The sequence below is a fragment of the Oryzias latipes genome, chromosome 18 (assembly GCF_002234675.1).
Source record: "Oryzias latipes chromosome 18, ASM223467v1".
Taxonomy (NCBI): domain Eukaryota; kingdom Metazoa; phylum Chordata; class Actinopteri; order Beloniformes; family Adrianichthyidae; genus Oryzias; species Oryzias latipes.
The window spans coordinates 24412569-24437202 of record NC_019876.2 but is presented as its reverse complement, the minus strand read 5'-3'; the positions used below and the strand labels follow the sequence as shown (position 1 = coordinate 24437202).

At 40.7% G+C, this 24634-nt stretch overlaps 1 protein-coding gene across 9 annotated transcripts; it reads right to left on the bottom strand.

Annotated features, from left to right (window-relative positions):
• Positions 1 to 186: 186 nt before the first annotated feature.
• Positions 187 to 24379, bottom strand: nat16 (N-acetyltransferase 16 (putative)). 9 transcript variants are annotated; one of them, XR_002875290.1, is made up of 7 exons: positions 24064 to 24379; positions 8792 to 15366; positions 7818 to 8043; positions 4540 to 4764; positions 4081 to 4424; positions 909 to 3960; positions 187 to 861 (listed from the first exon to the last, which is right to left on the bottom strand). XR_002875290.1 is itself a non-coding variant. In XM_023966156.1 (7 exons), exons 4-7 carry the CDS (start codon positions 8031 to 8033, stop codon positions 3732 to 3734), a joined length of 1014 nt encoding a protein of 337 aa, XP_023821924.1. In that variant the 5' UTR covers positions 8034 to 8043; positions 8792 to 8836; positions 10022 to 15366; positions 24064 to 24379; the 3' UTR covers positions 187 to 3731. The 9 variants fall into 9 exon arrangements, 8 of the variants coding, with proteins under 8 accessions (XP_023821924.1, XP_023821922.1, XP_023821925.1 ...); XM_023966156.1 differs by having other exon boundaries at positions 187 to 3960; positions 8792 to 8836; positions 10022 to 15366; XM_023966154.1 differs by having other exon boundaries at positions 187 to 3960; positions 8792 to 10232; positions 15193 to 15366.
• Positions 24380 to 24634: the final 255 nt, after the last annotated feature.

Sequence of the window (24634 nt, the reverse complement as noted above, 5' to 3'; positions counted from 1 at the left end):
AGAACAATCTGGTGAAAAGAAGACGCACAGCAGTTTGATTGCGCTCCAACACAGCTAATTGCTTCTGGACCGGACTCTAGAGCGCGGTTTAGGGATTTTCTTTCATGGTTTTTAGAATTCCACATTCAGATTGTGGAAGTACAGTCCCAAATTCAGAGACAAAGACAAAGAAAAACACAGCCAGAGTCAGCGGGATCACAAAACATTGTATTTCTCTTATATTTAGGTTTTTACACATAAACTTTTCACAGCACTTTGAATACAAAAGGTTAATGTCTTGTGTAAATTTCATGGTGACGTCTGTTAGTTAAAATATATACCAAAAATGACTAAACATTGTTTCTCTTGTAGTTTTTTTTTTTTACACAACAATCTTCTCAAACTGATACAGCCTCAGCTTCTGGTAAAAACGGACATTTTTAAGCAATCCAGCTTTAATCAGAAGGTCATGTTAGCTACAAAAAAATCAACAGCAAGTTCTAATTTAAATAAAAGTGTTACCTACTATCTTACACTACTGACAAACTAAACTAAGCTAATAATGAATGTGCACTTGATAATTTAAATCCCTTTGTCTAAAAGAGTCTTGACTTTAAAGTTTTGCGATTAGCATACCACAAAAAAAGGAGCTAAAATACCTCTACACCAACTGAGTCATATGTCCAAAACATATTCCTGTGTGGCTCTGACTACCCCTGTATGATCATTTACATGGCAAATCATCACTACAGATTCAAGAATGTAAAGTGTTGCGGTATTTGCTACATGCTAACAAAAGGCTGCTAACATGCTAAGATGGCTACGAAGCTGAAAACATGGCTGCCTGTAAAAGCTTCAGATCTGAAACGACACTAGCAGGACCTGACATTGTTATCGAGTCTTAAGCAACACACTGTCGCCATGCCGACATGTTCATCGTGAAGACCGACGTCTTGGCGTTTGCGTAACCCGGTCGGATTGGCTAAGTAGAACACAAGGTTATTCAAGAAGCTCTACGGCACCTTGTACTAGCGGTCCGACTAAAACTGGATTTTTCAAATCCATGTTTATGTGTTCACATCGCTGCAAATAAACCATGCTTCTCAGAGTTGGACAAGCCTGACTTTTGATAGTTTCAACATGTTTTGTTGTGTGCTAAATTTGATCCAAATTAGCCTAGATGCTCTGCAGTTTCCCCCCTAAACACAGATCTGGAATTACTCTGAGACGCTTGTACCAGCTGAGAATAACCGCGAGGAATAGCTGCATCTCATCTGAACAAAGTAAAGTGTTCGGCACATAGGAAATGTAAAGAGCTGTGAAACTGTCAAAAAATAGAGAATACCGTCACAAGGCACTGCACGATCCTAGCTTGACCGGACTCGCCAGAAAACTGATTCGACGACAATGAGGTGTTGGATGGAAAGTCTTTTTAACAATCATTTCTAACGGTTACAATGATTTTTGACTTCCAATCTCTAACGTACACAGTAGGAGCACTGACGCAGCTTTAATGAGCCTCGTGATGGATGACTTCTTGAATGGCTGTGGCAGATGTGGGCTTAAAGAAGAAAGAGGATGGTTTTTGAAATACAATGTCTTTCTAAGAGTTTTGAACCAGACAGGTGACTCATTCAATTTAGTAAAGATTTGGGTTTAACTTTAAGAGTAAAAGTTCAGATAAAAAAAATGTTACATGCCCCTTAACAGGCAGCAAGAAACAATAAAGATTAATTTAAAAAAAAAACAGAAAAACAACAATCGGCTAGATGACAAACCCTTTAAAGGTCACAATCACATCAGCCAACTTTGACTTTCTGGGTGCTAAAACACGCTTTAGCTCTGTGGATACAACTTTAATAGAGAGCATTCACAATTTGGAATGTGCCACCTAATTTAAAACCAAACTTTTAACTTTTTATGTTTGTGCATTTGAAGAAGTCTTCCATGGCAAGGCGTGCAGAAATATCTAGAACAGAAAAGCCCTGGTTTGGGCATGCGTGCATGAAAAAACCCCAAAAAAATGAAAGAGGATCCTACCAGTTCCTGTTCACTGTCCTGGTCAATGCCTCGGTTTGACCCACATAATAAAACGTCTGACAGTCTTCTGTTTATCAGCAGTACACAGCTGCAGGTCAGAGTGGCAACTGTCTTGGCCAAAGTACCAACATCTCCCTGACCATCTCTTCTGGGAGGATCCTGAGACGTTCCCAGGAAAGCTGAGGGACATAATCTCTCCAGGTTGGACGCAACATCCTAGAAAGGTCCCACAGTGGAATTCTAGATGTTTAACAACCTCGGCTCTTTTCATAGTTAAAATTTACAATCAAGCTCTGAAGGAGACTAACTCTATCGGATAGTCAAATGGATGGCCATTTTTAGAGTGACACAGGAATGGAGCTGTCCCCACCTGTAAGCAGGTAACAATATGAGCAAAAGGACAGTTCCCTGTTGTTCTGATTAACAGCAATGCTTTTTGTTGAAGGAACCCAATCTTCATCCATCCACTCGAAGGATCCAGAAGAGGATGCCCAGCCAGCAGGGCATCCTGGGTTTTGGGTCACATGCCAATAAGAAATGTGTATTTTACAGCTCATCAGAAGACGGGAAACAATTTTAGATCCTCTAAGAAGTAGTTAAAAAGCATGAAATTAAAACTGCATCAGTGCTTAAGCCTAGCTTTGTGTGGTTGTAATGAAGTGCCCTGAGGACGCCTACTGCATATAGTGTTCTAGCTGTTTCTATTTCAAATGAAATCAGTGAAAAGAGCATATGTTAAAGATTGTGACCTTGCTTTTCCCATGATGTAGGGATCTACAGATATAAGCCTAGATCTTACCTGCAGCACAAGAAGTATTTTTATTGCAGCGTTTCAGAGAAAATATTAAATTAGTAATATACAGCTTATTTTACAACGCTTTCAAACTAAAAAACACATAGGTGTGGTTTTAACAGACAAGAAATCCTCAAATATTTGTCATATTTTTGTGAACACTCGTTAATATTACTAAGAAGATGATAACTAAAATGAAGCGTTTCACTTGCTAAGATAGATGCAACCTATCTGTCGTTTTAATAAAGTGCCTTTAGAGCTGTGCAGATTACGTTGTCCAACTCAGCTTCTGTACATGTGTCAGTATTTACAGAAAGAACAGAACAGTGAGGTTTGAAACACTGCAAAGGAACGCATCCGTGTTCTTTTTTTGTTTCTTTTTTTTTTTTTTTTAAAGGAAGAGCATTTGTAGGTTTGAACTGTTTTTAGGTTAGGTCTACAGCTGTTGTAGAGGCTTTTTTTTAACGAGCTAGGCGTTCTACTCAAAGCTTTTGCAGCTAAAATGCAACAAAACCCTCCATAGTGTTCACATAATGCCAAACTCAAATGAAATCCTATAATTTTGAGGTCGTTGGAGCCTTTGTTGTTGTTTTCTTTTCTCAACCGTTGGCCCTCGTGTTAACACTGATGCTGTTTTGAAGGAATCTGTCGTGTTAAAGCTAAATTCTCATGCAGGGACTTTCATGCAAGGTGTGGTTTCGGAAAACCCCAAATCTAATGAAGTCGATGACATTAAATGTTCTCATTATGCATGTTTGAACTTTTTAAAAAACTACTGCATTCGTACTAGTTTTGCTTTGTAAAAATATTGACTTTGCTTAGTTTCTATCTCCTCAATGAAGAGGGTTGCGTTTTTTCTTCTTTTTTCAGCTGAATGCTATTGGCTTCCTTGTGGCCCTTTCCCCTCCCCCCACTTCCACTAGATGACATCTGCCTCCACCACGCACTGCTCCCTGTACTCCTTCACCCGCTCAACCTTCAGGGCATTGCGGCAGAAGTCGGCCATGGGCTTCCAGAGGGGCGGGTCCAGGAACATTTGGCACATCACGTGGCCCTTCAAGGTGCTGGTGTGACGCTGCAGGTGGTAGAGGAACTGTTGCCGGGCCAAGTTCAGGTCTTTTCCAAACATGTCGATGTTCAGGTAATACCTTGGAGCAAAAAAGCAACTTGTAAAAACGTGTCACAAGTTTATACCATTACTTGCATGTCTTTGGTCAACGACAAAATGTGGGAACATCAAGTGGAATTTATGGAGAATAACCACTCACCAGTCTTCTCCAATCGGCACTGGGAAAGGAAAGGTACAGAGACTGGCCACTGTAGGGTTGGACTCATCATCCACCAACCAGTCGATGTCTTTCTTAAACAGGATGTCCAGGTTGCTGCGCAGAATCTTGAAAGGCTGCCAGTCTTGGATGATGGTGCCGTTGGGAAGGAGCCCCTTCATCAGGTCAGTGGTTAAGTAGAGCTGGTCAACGGTGGTGTGGTTAAGATGCACAGGGCCGGCGTTGGAGGTGGTGGGCCAAAGAGAGGAGTGGATACCTCCACTCAAACCAAGCTCAGACAGACGCAGTTTGAGTTCTTCAGCTCGGAAGCGCACCAGCAGAATGCCCTACACGTAAAAATACCAACGTGAAAGACTGCTGCAGAAGGATATGAACTCAAACAAAAAGTTACAACGTCGTAGCTGCTCAGTTTGATTTTTAGTTTGCGTGTGTTGCTTGCACCTGTTTGGTTATGATGCGGTATTTCTCGAAGTCTTTGGGCCTGAGCTGGTCATCGCGGGTCAGACGGCACACTTTGACATCCGGGTATTTGGCTTTGATCAGCTCGGAGCAAAAGCGCAGCAGGACTCCCGCCACCCCCTTCCCCCTTTCCTGAGGAGCAACGCGCAGGCCTTCCACCAGCATGGTCTCGCCATCATCAATCACGACCACCGACTCCAGAGCAATCTGTCGGGGGAACAGCAAAAAAGTAGTAAAGCATCAAACAATAAACTGACATTTATCATTTATCAAAGAAAGCTTTTGATTTGTCCTGACTAGGTTTACGCTTCCAAAATGAGTCGGAAATATCTCCAAGACTCTGACTAGTGACATCTACATATTCAGAGCAATATGCTTGCATATAAACCAGGAGAATCTCATGGACTGAGTTTAAATGGGCAGAGAATACATTTCATTTTCATTATTTCATTCAATTTAGTTTAGCTTCAGATGTGATACTCCAGCAGCACATAAAAAATACACATTATCCCTTGTGCTATCTTAGATGACCCCCACCCTTCCATTGACGTGTTCTCCCTACCATGACAAAGGTTGATAAAGGTGGAAAGATTTCATGTAATCCATGGACACCAGTGAAGATCACAAATCATTGAAGAAAAAAGGTTCAGAGCACTGTCTAGTGGGTCTAGATGACCCAACTCCCAATGTTAAAGTGCCTAGGATAGCACAAGGGATAAAGAAAACCCAACCAGTCCCGCAAATCCTCCGTTACCCACATAATAATAAATACCTGTAAATACCATGCACTCCCCATGATAGCATATTTCCAACTTCTTGTTGAGTCCCATTATTTCAGTTTAACGCTGTGCTGTGCTGTGTTTATCACTTCTTGTACTGCACGGCACTTTTAAAAGAGGGTGTCTCAGGCTAGTTTAAAACAACCATGGGACCATGTGCGTTGTTGGTGTCCTGTGAAACTACAATGTGACTCATCTGAGACAAAACTGAGAATTTTTCTTACATAACTGTTATTGATTTGACAGGCCTTTGTTATAATCTTTGCATTAAGCCAATGCAGCTATTCTGGGATTCCAAGTGAAAGTATTAACCATTCATTTTTCATGGTAACTTTGTGTCTCCACAACAAGCTGTCACTATCCAGTCTAATCAAACTGTAAAGGCCCAGTAATCTAGTACTGAGTGTCATGGAGTGTTGGTCATAACTGTTTACCCAGAAGCCCTCTCTGTCTTGTTTGCTCTTGGTCTAGACTGATTTATGGTTTTCCCATTTCATCCCATTGTGCTGTTCTTTTTCCAGCCCTTGGGGCTGTTGTTCCAACTCTTCTGACTGAGGTTGGATTGCAGCATTACAAGGTTACAAACCATGGCTTGGCCAGACAGTGACATCACAAACCTGTCTGTTGTTAATGGGCTGAGGAACAGCAACACTAGCTATGCTCCCTCAGAAACAGAGTGAAGCTGCCTTGAGCCTTCTTCCGCTCTCTTTTCTGTTTCAGACTCGAGCGGTGCATTCGGCTATGTTTTAACCGTTTGATTTCACTGCTTTATTAAAAAATGGTAGACCTAATGGCACTGCCATTGCCTGAGTTTCCTCCATTGCTCCAATAAAACGAACTAAAAAAGTAATACTGATTTGTGTCACACAGGAAAATATCCAAAAAGTGCTGGGCTGCCTTTCTACAACAAGTAATGCCATTTTGTGGCTAGATTCTAATGTAGAAAAAACAAGGGGGATGGAAAGCCGAAATAAGGGAATCTTGAGTTTTCAAAATAAAATGCATCTTCACATAAATTGGTGGTTTGATCGCTTTTCAAGAACAGATGGCGCTCTGAGCATCAAGCATTTTTGCAATCAATTGTCTTTAATTATGTACTGTGACTGCAGAGAGACCCACTCAATGAAAATTGTGTTTTTGGTGTTTTTCCCATGTTCTAGTAGCATCTTTCTCATGATGGAGGAAAAATATAAAGAAAATTGAGATTAAAATTGTCTCATAATTTCTCATCAAAAAGGAAAGTGTTCAACCATGATTCCTTTGATGAAATAATGTTTGGGTCGATCTGCACGTGTCTTTTGGATCCACACCGATGCTGAAAGCAGAGGTGTGGATTCTTCACACCATTACCAAAAACCAGTCCTTTAATGGAAATGAGGACATTTCCGAACTTTCTAAGTAGATGGTGCCGGACTGTGAGATCATCAAAACCTAGTTTGGTAAAGTTAGCAAGATATTCGGACCTCTGGGCTAAAAAACATTTAAAAACTGAAAGCAAGTGTCTTGATTGTTTTTAATTTTTGTATTATTTTAGAATATCTTTCTCTGTGCTGCTGACAGAGAGACAGTAGCGAAACGGCTGCCAAGGGACCGTCTACAGAGTGCAAGATTCAGGAAGAAAATGTGATAAGAACAAAAAAAAGGGAATCTCAAGAATCTCTCAAAAACACCTGAAAGGAATAAATAGTTACATTCATATGAGTTAGTCATTATTTCTCGCCACTAAGGCCCCTTAGAGGAAGGGAATGGAGGACGAGCTCAAAAGCTGAGAATATGCCTGCAAGAAATGAGGGTCAGGGATGCAGACAGGCAGGCAGGAGGCTGGGGGAAAGGCAGGGAGCAAGATAACTGATCTAATATCGAGGCCCAACCTCCTTAGGAGAGGTCAGAAGGAGAAGCAGGCAGAAGTAGCTCTAGTTGACAGAGATTGCTGCCATGAGTGCAGAATTAAGAAGCTGATTCTGTTCGTGTATTATGTTAATTTATTACTTTTTAGTTCGTTGTTTATTTTATATTACATATTAAGAAGAACTGTGGTTTTGTTTGTTTAAGGAATTAATGTTCTGGCAGGATTTCATTTTTCTTCATCGGCCGGCCTATGAAATATGCTTAGGAATTGGTCCTAATTTTTAATATGCAAAGTCTTAAAAAGGTCTAAAACTGTCTTAAATTTAACTTGAAGAAACCCTGTTCTGCCGTTCTGCAGAAAATATGTCCTAGAAAATGACACAGATTTTTGGATTTTAGCTAAAAATGGCAAAATCCTAATTAAAAGACCACTGGGAAGGCTTTGACAATAGATCAAAAGATGATCAGCGAGGGACTTTAAGTTTGGACCTCACGACTGCTATCTTTCTTTCCAAAAACATGTCAAGTGGTTTTTATCCTATTTTAAGGTTTTACTATCTTTATACTGAATCCATGTCAGTTTTGAAGTAAAGTTCTTTTTTAGTAGGTATTACAATTAGAAATAAAACTTACCACTTTCCCCTCTTTACGGGCCAGGATGACTGTACGATTAGACTCCTGCATCCAGCTGGTGTATCTAGTAGGAAGGTAGTCGAGGCCACCATAGATATCTTTGCTCATTCCCATGATTTCATCAAAGTCTTCTTCGGTGGCTACAGAAAACTGGAGGCCGGCTTGGGACAGGGCCTCTGGGAGCAGGGGCATAGTCAAACTGGTATCGATCTTCATCTTGAAGTAACTGATAAAACAAAAATTGAATGTTAGAATATGATGAACACGATTCATTTATTGTCAAAAAGCAGAATGTCATTCTCTCTCTTACCAAGAATGACCAAGCACAAATGGCACCCAACTGGTCCCAGGATTCAGTAGAGCACAAGAACTGCGCTAATTTGAAATGCTAGTCAGATTTGCCTAAACCACACTAAATCAAGAAAAACATGGTCACAAAGCACCGATCAAAGGCAACCAAACACACGTGATAACTACCAAATGGCTGAATTAAAGTTTAGAAATGGTGTAGAAAAAAGGAAGTGTATAGACAAATGCAACAGAGGGTCAGAAAGCCAGACAGAGGTGGAAGGGAAATAAAAACTAAAGGCAGAAGAGAGAAGTTTAAGAAAATGATGGTGAAATGCAAAGAAAGAGATGACACGTAACTGAGAAATGAAAATCATGTCTGTAGATTTTCACTTTTGCCCATTGATCCCTGAACTAATACTCTCCAATAACCTTTCCTTTTTCTGAACACCAGCTTCTCTTCATTTTTTGATAAAAGGATTATAAAACGGTGATGTAATAGTAGCAAAAATAGATGAGTACATTTCCCCAGGAAACCCTTCCTTTGATGGTGTCATGGACAGAACAGTTGAGCATCAGATACATTGTGAATATTGGAACAAGCTCAGAAAACTCCAAACAGTGTTGTGAACAAACAGTTTCTATTTGTGAATACTGAATAATAGGAGCATATTGAACAAAGTCACCTGCATCAACCCTTGTACACAGCCGCCAGGTGTTAGGACTCTTCTCTGAAGAAAACAGAAACGAGGTACTGGTTCATGAGAGGATTTCTTTCATTTAATCATGACAGGACACAATCCACATGATGTACTACAAAGCAGAAGACCAACAAAAGGAAAGTGAAAGAAAATTATAAGATTTGACATCATTCCATAGACAGAATATACAACAATACATTGATTAGTCTGCATAGATCTTACAACTTTCAAAATTTTGCAGAAAACAGTTTTCCAAATGGAACTGTTAATCTTCTAAGGCTTTTAAGTTCTAAAAGTGGCACACCATGCCTTGCTCGAGCATTGTGAGATATTACAGAAAGGTCCATACAAAGACCAAGAAACTGCAGTTTGCACAATTGGGTCTAAATATGGCATACTTACTTTCCTGTTTTGGCATAAGCTGGAAATTTGGGGGTTTCAGCACTTTTCAAATGATCTGTTTGACCAATCAACCCTACTTAACCATAACCATAACATGCAGTTGCAAGATATTTCTATTTTGTCCCCAAAGGTCTATTTTTAACATTCATTCAAGTGTACCCCAATGTTTTCAAATAAAGAATCGAACCACCATCTTTTTGGCTCTACAGTAGCTCCACCTCCATAGCTGAACCCATTTAAAAATGTTTAGTAGACTTAGCCTGGTTCTAGGACATGGTTCTAATTTTGTTTCGGGATGGATTGCATGAGCCAAGTGTCTAGACTAGCTTTAATGTGGCCCAAACAAAATCCAACCTCTATCCACGTCTGGTAGATGCATGAATTCCAGAGCGGATTTAAAAGAGCAACTACCCCCTCTTAACGCCAACACCATCCATCAAATATGGGCCCAAAGCAACAAACGAGAGGCGTGTTTGGGTCGAACTTTCTCATCTTACCAAGACAATGCTTTACTGTCACTTATTTAGAATTCAGGTTTTTAGGAGGATAATTACATTTTGTCTCCAGAGGTGTTCCTGGGACTCTTCATGTTTACCTAATAACCCATCTGCCACAGCAGTTCATTGGCTTTCATTTGAGACCTTACTACCCACAAGAATGTCTGTATCTCAGGAAGTGTTGCATCATTGGCTCAATGAGCCTCACACCCTCCAATTGGCAGAACATTTAGCATGGCTGCTAATGCCAGATATCGGAATGGGGGTGTAAGAAATGATCGGGTTAAAATCAAGGCTGTTCTTAGAAGATTCTTACCTATCAAGGAATCAACAGACCGTTGACCTTGACATCTGGACATAAAGCCTGAAGGCATGAAGCAGGACACTGTGGTTTTATGTGTTAAACTCTCGGAATGTCAAGTAATGCAAGAACGAGAGAATAAATAAAATATCCAGAAAGGACAGGAAAACCAGTGCAGTTGCAGCTCCCGGTCTTGACTCTGGAACCACAGCTACCATTCCAACATCTGAGGTATAAGTGATAAAACATGCTAAATAACATGGACATGTTCAAATCACATTCTTGCAAGAGTTGTATCTCTTCATGAAAAACAATGCACTTTGATTTCTCACAATTTCACTGAATTCTAGGATTTTTTCTACACAGGAGGGACAGTTTATTCGGTGCACAAACTAAGCTTGAATACATGTTTGAATACACAGCAATAATCCATTTTCTGATTACAGTGGAGTTTACATATTCCAAACTTTGAAAAGAAAAGAAAACACCTAGAAAATTACAGTTGTTGCAGAGTCTGTAACTATCAGTCTTTAGCCATGTTTCCACCAAGTTTTAAAGTTCAGAACATTGTTGGGGTTTTCACTTTTAGAAGTTGTAAAATAAATAGTTAATTTGTTAGTTTATCTTTTTGGTACTTTTCCGCTAACTTACCAAGACAAGTCTTATGATGCATGTATCCACTTCACTTATTCTACGATATACACAGTAGAGTCATTTGATATTTACATCTAGCAAACGTCTGATTCTTGTTTTTGTCACCACTGAGACAAACATTTTGCAAGTTTCCTCTACCTTGTAAGGTTTCCTCACATTTCTGACAGTTTAGACAAAGAATGTCTAAACTGCTGGAACCAGCTCCAAAACTGTGCACCTCATTTTTTTTGTTGTGGTTCCATTTTATTGATGTCTAAATAGTCTGATCCATCAATACCAATTTTTGATTATTCTGCTTTTCTTAATGTAAAAATCTCCACAGCATGGATTCTTACAAATGTCAACCATCTTTTTTCTATAAAAAAGAAAATGTATGAAGGTTTGAATTCCAAAGATAGACATAAATGCTAGCAGGAAGGGAACTATTCTAAACGGATAGTGAATTTAAGGCTTAGATCAGCAGGTCACCAGTCAGGGTCGGTCATGCGGGGCAGATATTGATCCCGGTGCCTGGCTGATTTATCAGTGCATTTCTACTAAACGCTGTTCATGAATCTGAATCCTCCAATGACAGTCCAGTGACAAACAACCCTCAGGGTAAAAAAGATCAATACCACTGACTGTTTAATGGTTGACATCCATGCAAGAAAACCCAAAAACCCAGTCTGTTCTGTATAGCTGTATCCTGACTAAACCGGAATCTTTAAAATATCTTTGAAAGCCACACATGAAGAAGAAAAACATGATTCTGTTCTAAAGATACTGCCTTAGCCTTCGTTTATCCAGTCATCACTTTTAACTTGAATAATAGATGTCACTGTTATATAAATTTGTATTACACATCTGCTTACACATCTGTCTGCTCTGTCAGGGATTACTGTTGTGACCTGCACTGAACTGTTCAGCTCAATGGAAACACAGCTTTGGACTTGAACATCTGCATACAATACATCCACAGTTCAGAGTGAGGCATTGGTCATAAAGAACCTATTCTAACACTTTCTTTCTTACAAAATCTTTACAGACAATATAGGTTGCAAAAGTCATTGCATATTAGATCCAATTTTTTCTTAAATATTTTAGTTTTCTTCAACTGCTTCTATTTTGTGCTGTATTTTTTTACAATTTACTTGTAGAAATGGACGGTATAGTGGGATTTGGCTTTTAAGGAAAAGGGACAAATTAAGTTAAATTGAATGAAACTATGAAGTATGTAGTCCAATGTAACAGAAAAATCTACTCTGAAAAAAATTGAAAAACTCAGCTCTTCTTTTGTTTCCAAAGATAAACATCGTTTCTGAGGTTAAATCAGAGCAAGAACTCTTAAAAGGTTGGTCTCCCTTTTCTTCTCTCTGATCAAAATGTTTAATCATTAGGTCCAAAGTATTAATATCCTGCAACTACAACCACTGAACACTAAACGTGTTCAGATCTTTCTCCTAAATAGTATTGGTGTTATAAATATCAGGTTATTAGATTATCAAAAGAATTGTCTTCTAAGAGGAGGTGTTAAGCGTCCGGCCTCATAAATGACATAATTGGTTTTTTTGAGGCTGACACAGAAAGGATTAACATTTTCCAATAACCTATTTTAGGGCCAAGTGAGTTGAAGGGCATTTGCAGTGAAAACAAGGTCTGGTCAGAGCAGACACACATTTGCCCGCTCTGGGACACTGGTATTTTCCCATCATGCTCTGATGCTCAGAGATGAACTGTCAGACTTGGCTGGGGTACTCGGGCCCCGGCTGATGAGAGCGGGGCCGTTGTGTTTTTGTGATGCAGTCTCTCACACTCACTGAGTCATTGTTCTTTTCATGCCCTCGCGCTTTCGCTTGCTTCCTGTCTTTGGCTGGCAGTGAACTCCAGACAAAATGGAATTTGGCAAGTTTGCAAAGAATGTGGAACGGCCCTCAAACACAGGCCTCCACTCAATCTAACGGCGCTAGTGCCACATAAGTTTGCTTTGGTGGGGGGGCACCATGTGGAACAAAGCTGAGGTTCCAAGGAGGCACACATATTAGACCTATTTTCATGGTTTGTCTCTGCAAGTAAAAAGCACTCTGCGGAAAGCTCCACTGTCAATGCTCTGAATGAAAGACTGCACTTCATCAGAATAAAGAAAACTCTTTCAACTGTATTTCTTTGAGCAATGGGGTCATTCCCAGAGATTATTCAGGTAAATTCAATTGATTATACAGAAAAGAAGCAGATAACCGCCATCACATAGGTTTTGTAGCACCTTATTGACTTTCAGAAGTCGACTTCAACAGAGCTCTTGGTTTCTGATTTAAAACATTGTAGAATGGAGTAGGGTCTTTACTTTCAGCAGATGGAATACTCTCAACCATCTCTAAAGCACAAAATACCAAAAGGATAGATGGAGACTGTCTCCATAGGAAAAACTTTTAATAGACTTATAGATTTGGCTTCTTAAAGCAATTCAGCCAACCAGTGCTCCTGTTTAGCATGGTGGTGAATTTGTTAGACAGCGACAGTCCCTGAACACCCTGCTGTCACTAAGCCCATCATAAAAAGCTTATTTACGCTGCTATCTCGCCAAGACAGTCTCTTTTATTGGGATGGGATGAGAATGGTGATAAATGGTAAATCTTCAGTTGGTTTGGATTGCTTTCACATATGACATTCACAGAAACAATTAGTGTCTCTGTGAAAGCTGGTTATGTAAGGACTATTTTGTTTACTTAGTTTTTCCTTACATTTTTTCTGTGTTTGTCCTACATTTGTGTAAATATGTAAAGAATTCATTTGTAGTTCTTCACTTTAGCCTGTATTGATCTATTTGGAGTCATTGTTGAGGACCAGATCATTTTTAGTACATCACTGCATCTAAAGTTAAAAGAGAGTGGGGTTTGTTTTTAAATTTGAGAATAACTTCAACTTCAACTGCAGGACAGTTTAAGCCTCAGGGACACATGCTATATCTAGTTCGGACCAAAAAAAAAAAATGCAGCAAGCATTGACAAACAATAAATCCTCTATAAAAAACAGCTGGGGGTTCATAAAACAGAAACAATAAATCTTTGATTCATGGCTGAACAGTGGATTTACACGTGTTTAGAAACTACAGAAAGATCACAGCTTCTTTGTCACAGTTCAGGTCTTTAAATAGTTCATCCTGAACACATTAAGAACTCGTCAACCCTATTTTCACAGTTGTGCAAAAGTCAGATCCTTTTTCATTTATCCAATAGTTTTGTCTGCGTTTTCTAGAGTCGTCTTATTGAAGTGAGTTTTAACTTCCCCATGACATTATGCATTTCATTCAAATGAAGCCAGAAAGACGTGTCAATATTAGGTATGCCCCTACTTCATCCCACCTAACTGACCTGATATTCACCAGGCTTTTGCAGTATTTGACTTTTGGAATGGTGTGTAGCTCTAGAGCAGTCACATGTGTGTTACCTCCTGAATGACGATACGTAGACATTCAACAGTATTATTAAAGAAGCAGCTGTTGCTGTTTTATATTGTAGCTTTTAAGTTGGCTGGAGCATTATGGTGAAAAGATTATTTAACATTAAGAAAGATTTATTGTACTTCTCAGATTTTCTTAGGTGCAAATGTTTAAGTTTAGATTCAGATAAATGCAAACTCATCATCGCAGAGACCTCGTACGAGCACGATTCAGTTACCGTGTTAAATGTTCAAATCCCCAAAGGCACCACTGGAAAAGACTGAGCAGGGGACTTTTGTAGGAAGAGTTTTAAGGAGAAAGTCTCTTTTGTCTAACACGGAAGCATGAACAACTAAAGCTTTTGTCAGAATGCACCACACCAAAGTTGAGAAAATCTGTGCCAAAAAATCAGAAGAAACACCACGTGCCAACTATGGAGCACAGAGGTAGAAGGGTGATGGTTGGGGCTTGTTTTGCAGTCACAAGACTTGGGTAGCTGTTTTAGCCAATGAGGCAACCCTTAAGTCCCCTGTGTACCAGAATGTCCTGAAGTTTGTCTTTTACCACAAACTTTTAATGATAGTGAAACTTGTTTGCAACTGGGTCGCGTAATGGAAATAAATGTCCCCAAAACAGCAAATCAGCTAAAAAAGAAATCGCCGAAAAAAATAATCTGCGTTGCCCTATGATGAGGTCTAAGCCTAGACCTCAACGTAACAAAAGCTGCAGTAGGACCTTATGAGGGCACTACATGGATAAATGTCCAAGAACAATAACAAATTAAAAGGTCTTGTGAAGAACAAGACAAAATTCCTCCACAATTTTATGGCAGGTTAATAAAGTCATAAAGGAAAGATTTCATTGCTACAAATGGATTTGCAAGCTGTTAAGTCAGAGCAGTTCTAAAAATCCCATTCCAACCCTGTTTTCTTTTTTTTTTTATCTTTCTGGGTTCATTTTTGTTTGAGGAATTGCAGATGGAACTAACTTTGCACAAGACTGTTTCTGATGTGTACTACCAGCCAGCTTTTTAGCCCACCTTTAGCACAGCACCAACAGAACCAAACCGAAAAAGTCTCTCAAGCACTGGAGTAGTTTGAAACTGAAAGTAACACACCATGACTTCAGCAGATTGTCCTGTTGATCAAGTGATGAGCACAAAATCATTCATGTCTCCCAGGCAGATCCTTGGCTCCACTGCTTCCTGTCAGAAGGCTCCATGTTGGTGCAAACACACTAGCATATCATTGTGTTGAACGATAGCTAGCTCCATTTTCCCACGTAGCCCCGCCTGTACATAAAAGAAACCATTGACAGAGAAGCACCAGAAATTAATTAGTTGGTAACTCTGCCCAATGTCACCGTTCAAAATTTTGTTGATATTTTGTGATGTCTGTGAGTTTCTGCATGTCACTTTATTTCTACACCAAGAAAAGACTGAGAAAACTAAGCAAATAGGAAAACATCTAAGAAGCACTTTGCTCGAATGTTTAGTTGAGGTAAGCAAAATAATACAGGACTTACCTAACTCTAAACATTGTCATATTAAATTAAAAAAAAGCTTTTGATTCAAATACTTGTGGAAAGACAACTTTATGAGCTGACCATCAATAGCAATGCCCTAATTGTCCAACATCCTTTGAGGATTTGTTTTCTTGTGCTAGTTTTTCATATCTTTTAACAACAAAAAAGGTGTTTGTCTTTGGTAGAATGTTTGATGATAGATTTATTGAAGTTGAAAAAGGAAACTGTTAATATCCAGACCATCACTTTATTGAGTGTCATAACTCAGTAAATCATACATAAGAACAAACCTCACTCAGTGTATTTCCTGTCACACCTCAGCGGAGCTCCAGTTCCAGCTGGACCAGAATGTTTAACGGACTCTTATCCTTGTCCTAGTAGGAGAATCCATTTACCGGTACTGATTGCAGTGGGTCCCACCTTTTTATAACAGGTATACTTCCTTTTAGGTTGTTTGAATTGGGATTTTCCAAGCGGATTCCTAACGTCAAACACAGATCCATTTTCTCAGAAACAACTGGACGCTCCTTCCTGTTATTCCCTGTTGGAGTCTTCTAGAACTTCTTGATCAAAGGCCGGAAGGTATCTGTAGATAGTTCAGCTTAGGTCCAACTGAGGATATTCACGATGGATGGTCCAAACTATCACAACTCTATATGAGTTGATTCCACAGTAAGATGTTAATTTTAGGTTTGTGCACTTTGGATCCATGTGAAAGTCATTCAGCTCATGGGTTGAAGATGCGACACAGTGAGAGCTAATCTTTGTTAGATCCAAATCCTACCCCATTAGATCCCAGATCATTCTCGTTAATTATAATTGTACCATCTGCCGAAGAAACAACACTTAATGTATAAAAATCCGTTTTCCATCTTTGGCCTCATTAAAAGGGCTCAAGTTGCCTCTTGGCCATGTGGGACAGTGTCTTCATTTATTATTTACATACACTGACATGTGAGTGTGTTCATCTTGAGCATAATGTAAAGCACAGTGGCACAAATGTGAGCATATGGGAGTTTAAATCCAATGCGTTTCGGAGCAGATGTGGCAGATGACTGAAACAAAATCCCTCAGTCCCTATGAAGAATAGAAGATCACAGACAGATTAAACACTGTGGCCTAAAGCGCCCATGTTAAGGACACAGCTTGAATTTCAGCAAGTCAGTGTTTCATGTTTCACCTCAGCATCGGTGAAGGGAAAAGACTCAAATATTCTTTAAAAGACAAAAGAGCAAAAGGTGCAATCTTCATGGGTGTATTCCAGGTGGCGGGATGGGACACTCTTTTTTAAGATCCATAAACTGCCTTAGTTTGGAACATCCTACTGGTAGATGGATCCAGATGAAAAGAGAGTTGTTTCTGGGTAAGTCGCAGATGTGTTGCTAACAAGATAGACTGAGAGTGACTCTCAAACTGACCAGCAATAATCAATCAAACCACTATCCTTGTTTGGTAAAAACACACATGCACAAGCATCCGTCCATCCATTTCTACACTGCCAACATCCTGTTCAGGTTTAGCGGGGAATGAAGCCTACCCTCATGGTACTCTACAAACATACGCTATCACTCCAATGAGCGAGGGCTGCGTTCTCTCTCATAGTAGCTCAGGATTGTATCTCAGTGGGTTTGACCACTAGCAACTGGCTGAAAGCAAAAAAGCACAAAAGTAGAGAAATTAGGGACATTATTACACAAAGTTGGCAAAATATGCCAGGGGTTCACATACATTTAGAGTACCGGTAGTATTAAAACACAAGGTCAATTCTCATTTTAGACTCCCATATGTTACAAAGTACCTTTGTTGATCATCAACATCTTACAAAATTGCCCTCCATTTATAACACTTTCTGACTTGGAAACAATACATTGATGAAACATTTTAAAAGAAATTTCCAGCAACTTTGAGAATTGATTTGCTGCTCAAATGTTCTTATTTTCGTTTCAGCTAAACTAGAGACAAATCCACTGAGACACAACCTTTAGATCATCATTACATCACATTCAAATTTTCTTATTGCAAGCATCTATTTCAGACTTCAGACTTCATTTGACTGATCTTTACAACAAATTTTTGTTGTCACATATTTTCGGTATACAAACTGTAAAGAAGACTGGATACGTGTCAAAAACAAATCCTGTCTGATTAGCAGAGAGACTGTACAACTGAAGTTAATGTGTGGAAAACATGAAGCAAACAGGATTTCCCTATATTCCTCTCAATCCACGATGAATGCAATAAAGCCTGCAGTCTTTCAGTTCCAAATACCACCTGTCAAAGGATATCAGATCACATTCATCCTCCCCTCTTCCTCCTCTTTCTCTTTGTCTCTCTTGTTTCCCATCAGCTGTAAGAGCTCACACAGAATGGAGAAGCCCTACATTCCCCAGTCATCATAGACAACTGAAAAGTAAAAAGGTTTATAATGAAGGTATGAAGCAGCAGGGCGATGGCGGCTGCTGGCGAAACCAGATTAACAGGAATCACTGATCAAATTTCAGACTTACAAGAAATAAATCGACTTCAGTGAATGGTGGTCGTTTCTGAATTCACCTTTTCTTTGGCTTCCTTAAACTGGAATAATTTGAGGCTGAAAGCTAAAGAAATGTTTGATACAAAATATTTATATTTTTGCATGTTGCCTGTAGAAATCTAAATGATCATTTCTGAACCAATTGGAGCATTGATTTTAGTAATTCATCAATCTTAGGAAGGTCTCAGTAGAAATAGCTGAAAAAAAATCTATATGCAAGATTTGTCTTGCAAAAAAGTGTTAACAATTAGTTGTCTCTTGTTGCATCCAGTTTGTGGTAGGAAAATAAATCAATATAAAGCCAATTTCTTTTAAATTTACAAAAGACGGTTGATATTTTATGTACATTTTGTTAATTGGGAACACATTTTGCACAAACTCCTACCAAAATCTGAAGAAAAATGTGCTCACAGTTCCAATGAGAACAGGAAGTGTCACTGCTGGGCCAGTCAGTGCCTGTCTCCAGACTAAAAGGGGAAATTTTGACTTCGTCCTGAACCTGTCACCAACTCCCCAAAAAGTTTTTCACACTCTCTGACTTACTGAGATTAAAATAAGAACAGATCCTAAACCTTTTGGAATCTTTTGAATACATTTGTTTTTATATTTGCTGCCAAATGGGTGACATTAAGGTTTTCTATCTCCCTTTGACTGTGGTGCTTAATGAACACTGTCAGTGAACAGTATCTCAAAAGACAGCAAAAATATAAAACAATCATTAATCATTTTAAGTTTTCTAAACTTTAATCAACTGTATTACTTTATGGTAACTTTTTGGGGTGATTTCTCTACATCAGGGGCCTCAAAAGTAGCCGGCATCCGCTGAAAATTGGCCCCCTGTGAGTGCAGTAGTCGCCAGCTACTTTTTGATAATGCAGCAGATAATCCATGTATGCAGGGTCCGAAATTCACTCGCAACTCACGAGCATTTAGGGGAATAAAAGTTAGGAGGCATAGATGTTTGCACTAAATTAGCCATGTTTATTAGCGCTCTTTTTGGTGAGTTTCTTGAATGCTCTTCTTCTACTGTGCTCACACAATGTAAACAAGCACACGGGATCCGAGAACACAACATACAGCACTGGTCTTACGCTGAAAAAAAGCCCCTAGTGAGACCGTGTCAGACTGCCTCTATAGATGCTTGCATCTTCACTTTCAATGCCATAAAGGCAAGAATCCAGATCATGTTTTCAGTCTGTTTTGTTATGACTTGGTATAAAATTGAATCACCTGAAGTCATAAAAAAAGTAAATAAAAAGTGCATTTTCTGTCAAGATGCCCACCCTCTAGTAGGTTGGTCCTTGATTTCTCAGCATGCTTTAATATGAGTTTACAGTTAGAAAATGCATATAAAGGGCCCTAGTTTTCCAAATATTTGGCACTTGGGGGGGGTACCCTCCTACTTTCTCTTCAGTAGCCTCCTACTCTGAAAACGTTTGTAGCTTGCCCCCCTAGACAAATGTGAGGTGTGTCAGCATGATAAACCGTATGCTGTTACAAAAAGGGGTTGGGGGTAGTCGCTGAGGGTCATGGCAGCATTTTGTTTAAACTACTGGGGCTCGGTAGACACATCTTAACCGCAGGATGATCGTTTCCATCAACTTTGTCTTAAACAACGCAGCGTTAAAACGACAAAAAGTTGATGGAAGCATCGGACCTGACGGCAGCTCCCGCCATGCTGGTGCAGGCTGCATGCTTGTGGAAACAGGAAACTCTAAACTTGTGCCGGTGTCTCTATAGCTCGCCCCTCTGCGCCATACAGTGAGAGTAAGAAACATGAGAGCCATCCATCACCCGAAACCCTGAGCACCTGCCGTTTTCTTTTCACTGCTCAGAAGATAGCAGTTGCTTCCTAGACTCAGTGAGTGCCAGGAATTTTTCTGAATAGAGCTCTGGAAGTTAAATATATTACATAACAGAGGAGGGAGTTCATATTTGGATGTCCAAAGCATGTGCACATATGGGCACAAAATAAAGCTAAGGGGTATTTTGATCATTTTTGAAAAGGCAAGATAATTATTCATTATTGTCCTTCTAAAACCCAATGTTGTAACCCTTGTGCTGTGGGGTCCAGATGACCCCACTCCCAACGTAAACGTGCCTCGGAGGCAATGATTTGGGATCCTCACTGGTGTCCATGGATTACATGAAATCCTCTTCACCTTTGTCCACCGTTGTCATGGTAGGGAGAACACGTCAATGTAAGGGTGGGGTCATCCGGACCCCACAAGATAGCACAAGGGCTACAGCATATCACATAGTTTATCGATTTTTTCCAAGTCAATTAATATAATTTTCATCTGTGAAAAAGGGAACTCATTTAATTTTAATATCCATCTGTCATCGCGCTCTGGCAGCAATTGATTGAGCGTAAAATGTATTTTTGTAATGGATGGTCTTCTATGAGCGATGGATTTTTCTCCGTGTTGTTTCACATTGGATGGCATTGACCCTGTTTGTGCTGGGAGTGTACGTAGCGACCCGTGCTGTTGTTGTAGCGCTGATGGAGTCTAGATTTGGATCCTGTTTTGGCAGAACAGAAGCTCCGTCAAAGCATCAGAGCATTATCTGTTCTAGATCTAGCCAGTACACTGAAGTTCCGACGCTCTTTGATTTTTTTTAGAAATTATCTAACATGAGAGGTTGAAAATGAAGCTTCAAAAATCTTCAGCTACCTAATTGAAGAATTAGAATTATTAAGAGAGAAAAGAAATCACCTCTCTAGTGCTTGGCGTCCAAAATAACTCACTGTTTACATGTGTACAATATCATTGGCTAATTGCCTGATTGTAGTTTTTTTTCTCTCCAAAAAAATGTTTTTTATTGGTTGCAAAAATGTTTCAATTAGGCAAGTTAATGGTGCACTTATTTGCATATTTCTTGATTACTTTAGTCCACACCACCACCACCCCACCCCAGTGAAAGTATAGCTAAAATATGTAAATTGTTTTTCCAGTGTGGAACATCAGAAAACATTTGCATATTTTCTATCTTCCAGAACTTTTTGTCTGTAAAATCTCCATGTATGAATGTAGATTTCCATACTCGGTGTCTATTTTTTGTTTGGGCTTAAAACCCAATAGTTCTGCATCTGTTGAAAGGACATAAAGTTGGTTCCTTCGTCGTGTCTTTTTGATTTTCCTTCCATCTTTTTCTGATCTCCGGTGAACATTAACTATTCGTTTGTGTCTCTTTTCTCATGACAGTTTCCCTGCAGTGGCATTTTTAACTACCGGTAAGTACGCAGACCTTTGCACCATTTTCTCAGTAAATGGTCTTCCCCTGCAGAGCTCAGTCAATCGGACATAAGTAGCTCAATGTTTACACTTACCTGGAACAGGGTTTTTATTTCATCGTCATCTATTAGTCTGATTACTTCATGTTCCAAACAAACTGTTGTGAACCTCCCAGCAAAAGGACACTGGTCGGTTTAACATCCATCTCACAGTAATGCTGAATCTCAGTTCTACCCCTCTGCCCTTCCCTGGCACTTACCCCTATCGGGCTAAGGCGGAGCCTCCAAGGGCTCCTCCAAAAGCTCCACCCTACAGGCTGGAACTGCAAGCACTGACAGACTCGGTAGAAGGGCGTCCCACTGTAGTCCTTATGGTCCACTGTTTCTTGCAGTCAGACCACTGATAATCTGGATGTGTTCAGCCAATAAGAAGCTGTGAGGGTTGGGGTGCTTCGACAGGAAGCAAGGCAGTGGCCCTGGACGCCTGGAGTTGAACACCCCTGCTCTGGAGCTATATTTACCTCAGCAGCCGTCCTGTCGTTTTTTTTTTTGTCCTTGCTTGGTTCCCGGCCTCTGAGCTGGTTGAACAATGTGACAGTAAACACAAAACATGGAGGCTATGGAGTCGCACGAGGACTTCATGAAACAGACCTTGATGGTTGCAAGTTTGACTGTGTGAACTTGATCTAGTGCTGTGCTAAACAGCAGGAATGACAAACTAACACTAGAGAACCCAACAGTCTATCCAACTCCCATCCTTCTTGCTTCCTGGACGCCTTCAGCCCACCTGCTGCTGATTACCTGAGTCAGGTGTGTTCCACCGTGGATAAGCAACCAGACCCAGTGTTAAAGCTCCAGAAGAACGTTGGCCCCCTGCCCCCACGGTCAAAGACTGGATGCAACATTAAACAGAACAAAGGAGATGGGAAATGTCTCTTACCCCTTTGGTAGTTTGTGTTGTCCTTCGTGTGGTCTTTCTTTTGAAGGGCTGTGTAGCTCTTCCCTTCTGGCCCCCCACCTTCCTGCTGCTCCCCATCCAAACAGAACAAAGACTCCCCCACCCCCATACTTGAAATGAAGGGGTCAAACTAAGGGGTAGAATTGAGATTCACTCTAAACACCGCACATAGATCTATGGATGTATAATCGTTTTCCATGGACTGTAGACTGGATTTGACCTGAACTCTTTTATTACTTTATTGTCTGTTTCTTTGTTAGAACAAGAAGTTATTGTTACTTTATTACTTCTAATATTTGCATGCAGTTCAATCATACATCATACACTGACCAGAGGTTTGTTGATAACAGCAGGTTGAATTCTCCACGTACTAAGCAGCTTAAAAGCTTCCTTTATTATCTGCTTTAGGGAAACTGTAGCATCCTTCATCGCAAAAGGATCTGTCACTGCAACTTCCCGGTCATCTACAGTTTACTCGGATTTCTCCAACACACGTCAACTTGGGTTTCTTACATCTCGAGCAAACTGAAGGAATAAAGATGATCACCCACATAAAGATATTAGCAGAAGGGAAGCTTAATTATCTAATAACATAAACCACTAATAACCTGAGGATGACGGTCTCCACATAGACTCCTATTGGCATGGCCTCTCTGGGCTTCTGTACTTATGTGTTATCTCATTAATTGAGGTAATTGCAATGATGCTGTATTGATTGTGCTGCAGTAAACCCCCCTCCCACAGAGTGGTCTGACCCACGGTTCAGGCTTTTGCTTTTCCTTCTTTGTGCATTTCTTTCTGGTCTTCATCGATCCAGGGAGAAAAAGGTCGATTTAACAACATTTTTCACTGTTTCACTGTACAGGTTTGACACTTGAACTCAGATTTCTGAGCTTTACAATTTGTGCACAGTTCTGTGGTTTCATGCTGACACAGAACCAATAGGGAGCATGATGTACAGAACCTCATCAACATGAAACGAACATTTTACAGTACGTGTGGCTTTTCCCCCCCTAAATGTCAGGATTTTTTATTTATTGTTTGCAGTGTGACCTTGCAGATCCAGGACTGACCTGATGACAAATTGAAAGTTTGGGGGAAAAGGAGGCCCACGTGACCCTAGATAGGGGGGGGGGGGGATACTGTGAGGTGTGAGTGGGGGGGGGGGGCGTTTTGGTGCATTTGAGTCGGCTCGTTGTCATCAGTGTTGCAGGACTGCAGCAGAGATGAATGAGGGTGACCTCGATCCCACGTCACGAAGCCTTCACGGATCGGCTCCCCCGTGTTGGTTTCACGGAGGTTTTTTTCACGTTTGATTTTGTTTTTTTCTCTCTTTTTATGTCTTCTTTCGTTCATTTGCGTCGTTTTCCGTGGACCGAGCCCCGCGAGCCGGTTCTCCGCGTGTCCTCTTTATATCAGCGGTTCCCACGAAGGAGGAGGAGACGTCGATTGGGGGAGGAAATCCCGCAAGGTTACCCACAGGCTTGTTTCACCGCAAAGAGGCTGACAAAACCGCGCAAATACCCACTGCGGGAAATTTTTCCATGGAACAAATCGACGCATCCGATGCGCGGAGCTCCGCTATGATGAGGGCTTACCGAGCGGAGCCTCAGCTCAGCCGCGGACCCGGACGGTGATGCTAACGTTAACGGCGGGCCGGGGGTCGGGGCAGCGCCGGCTCGCCCGTCTCTCCCGCCGGCCGCAGACGCTCTGCAGGCCGGCACCGTGCGGCTCTTACCGCTGAGGGAGGCCGGGCGTCCGCTGAGCCTGGTGACGGTGATCCGAGCGAGGCGATGGAGGGGGGCTGTCGGTGTGCCGGCTGCGCCGCTGCTCGATGCTCCGGTCCGGGGATGAATGAATGACAGAGCCGCTCTCTGTGGAAGAGCCGCGGGACAGGCCCCGCCCTCGGGGCTGACGTCACGTCTGACCTGACTCCAGTTTCCAGCATCTTCCCGGCTCACCATCGACTCGCGGGCCGCCAGCCTCCTGCATCCGTGATGCCAACATTATGAAACCGATTTGTTGTGGACAACACGTCACGATAGTTCAGTTGAAGAGTGAAAATCAGACAGGAATACAGAGAAATTCTCATTTTTATTTTATTTATAGCACTAATTCACCAGCAATGTCTTATTCAGAGAGATAATCCAATCACCACAAACATGTTTAATCCAACAATCCCAACTCAAATCAGAATAATTTCACATTCAAATGTACCAGCAGGTTGCACTGAATCACCCTCTTCACGGAGAATTCGATGATGATGGAGATGAATAATAATCTATAAGCCCCAATACAGCAAATGTTGT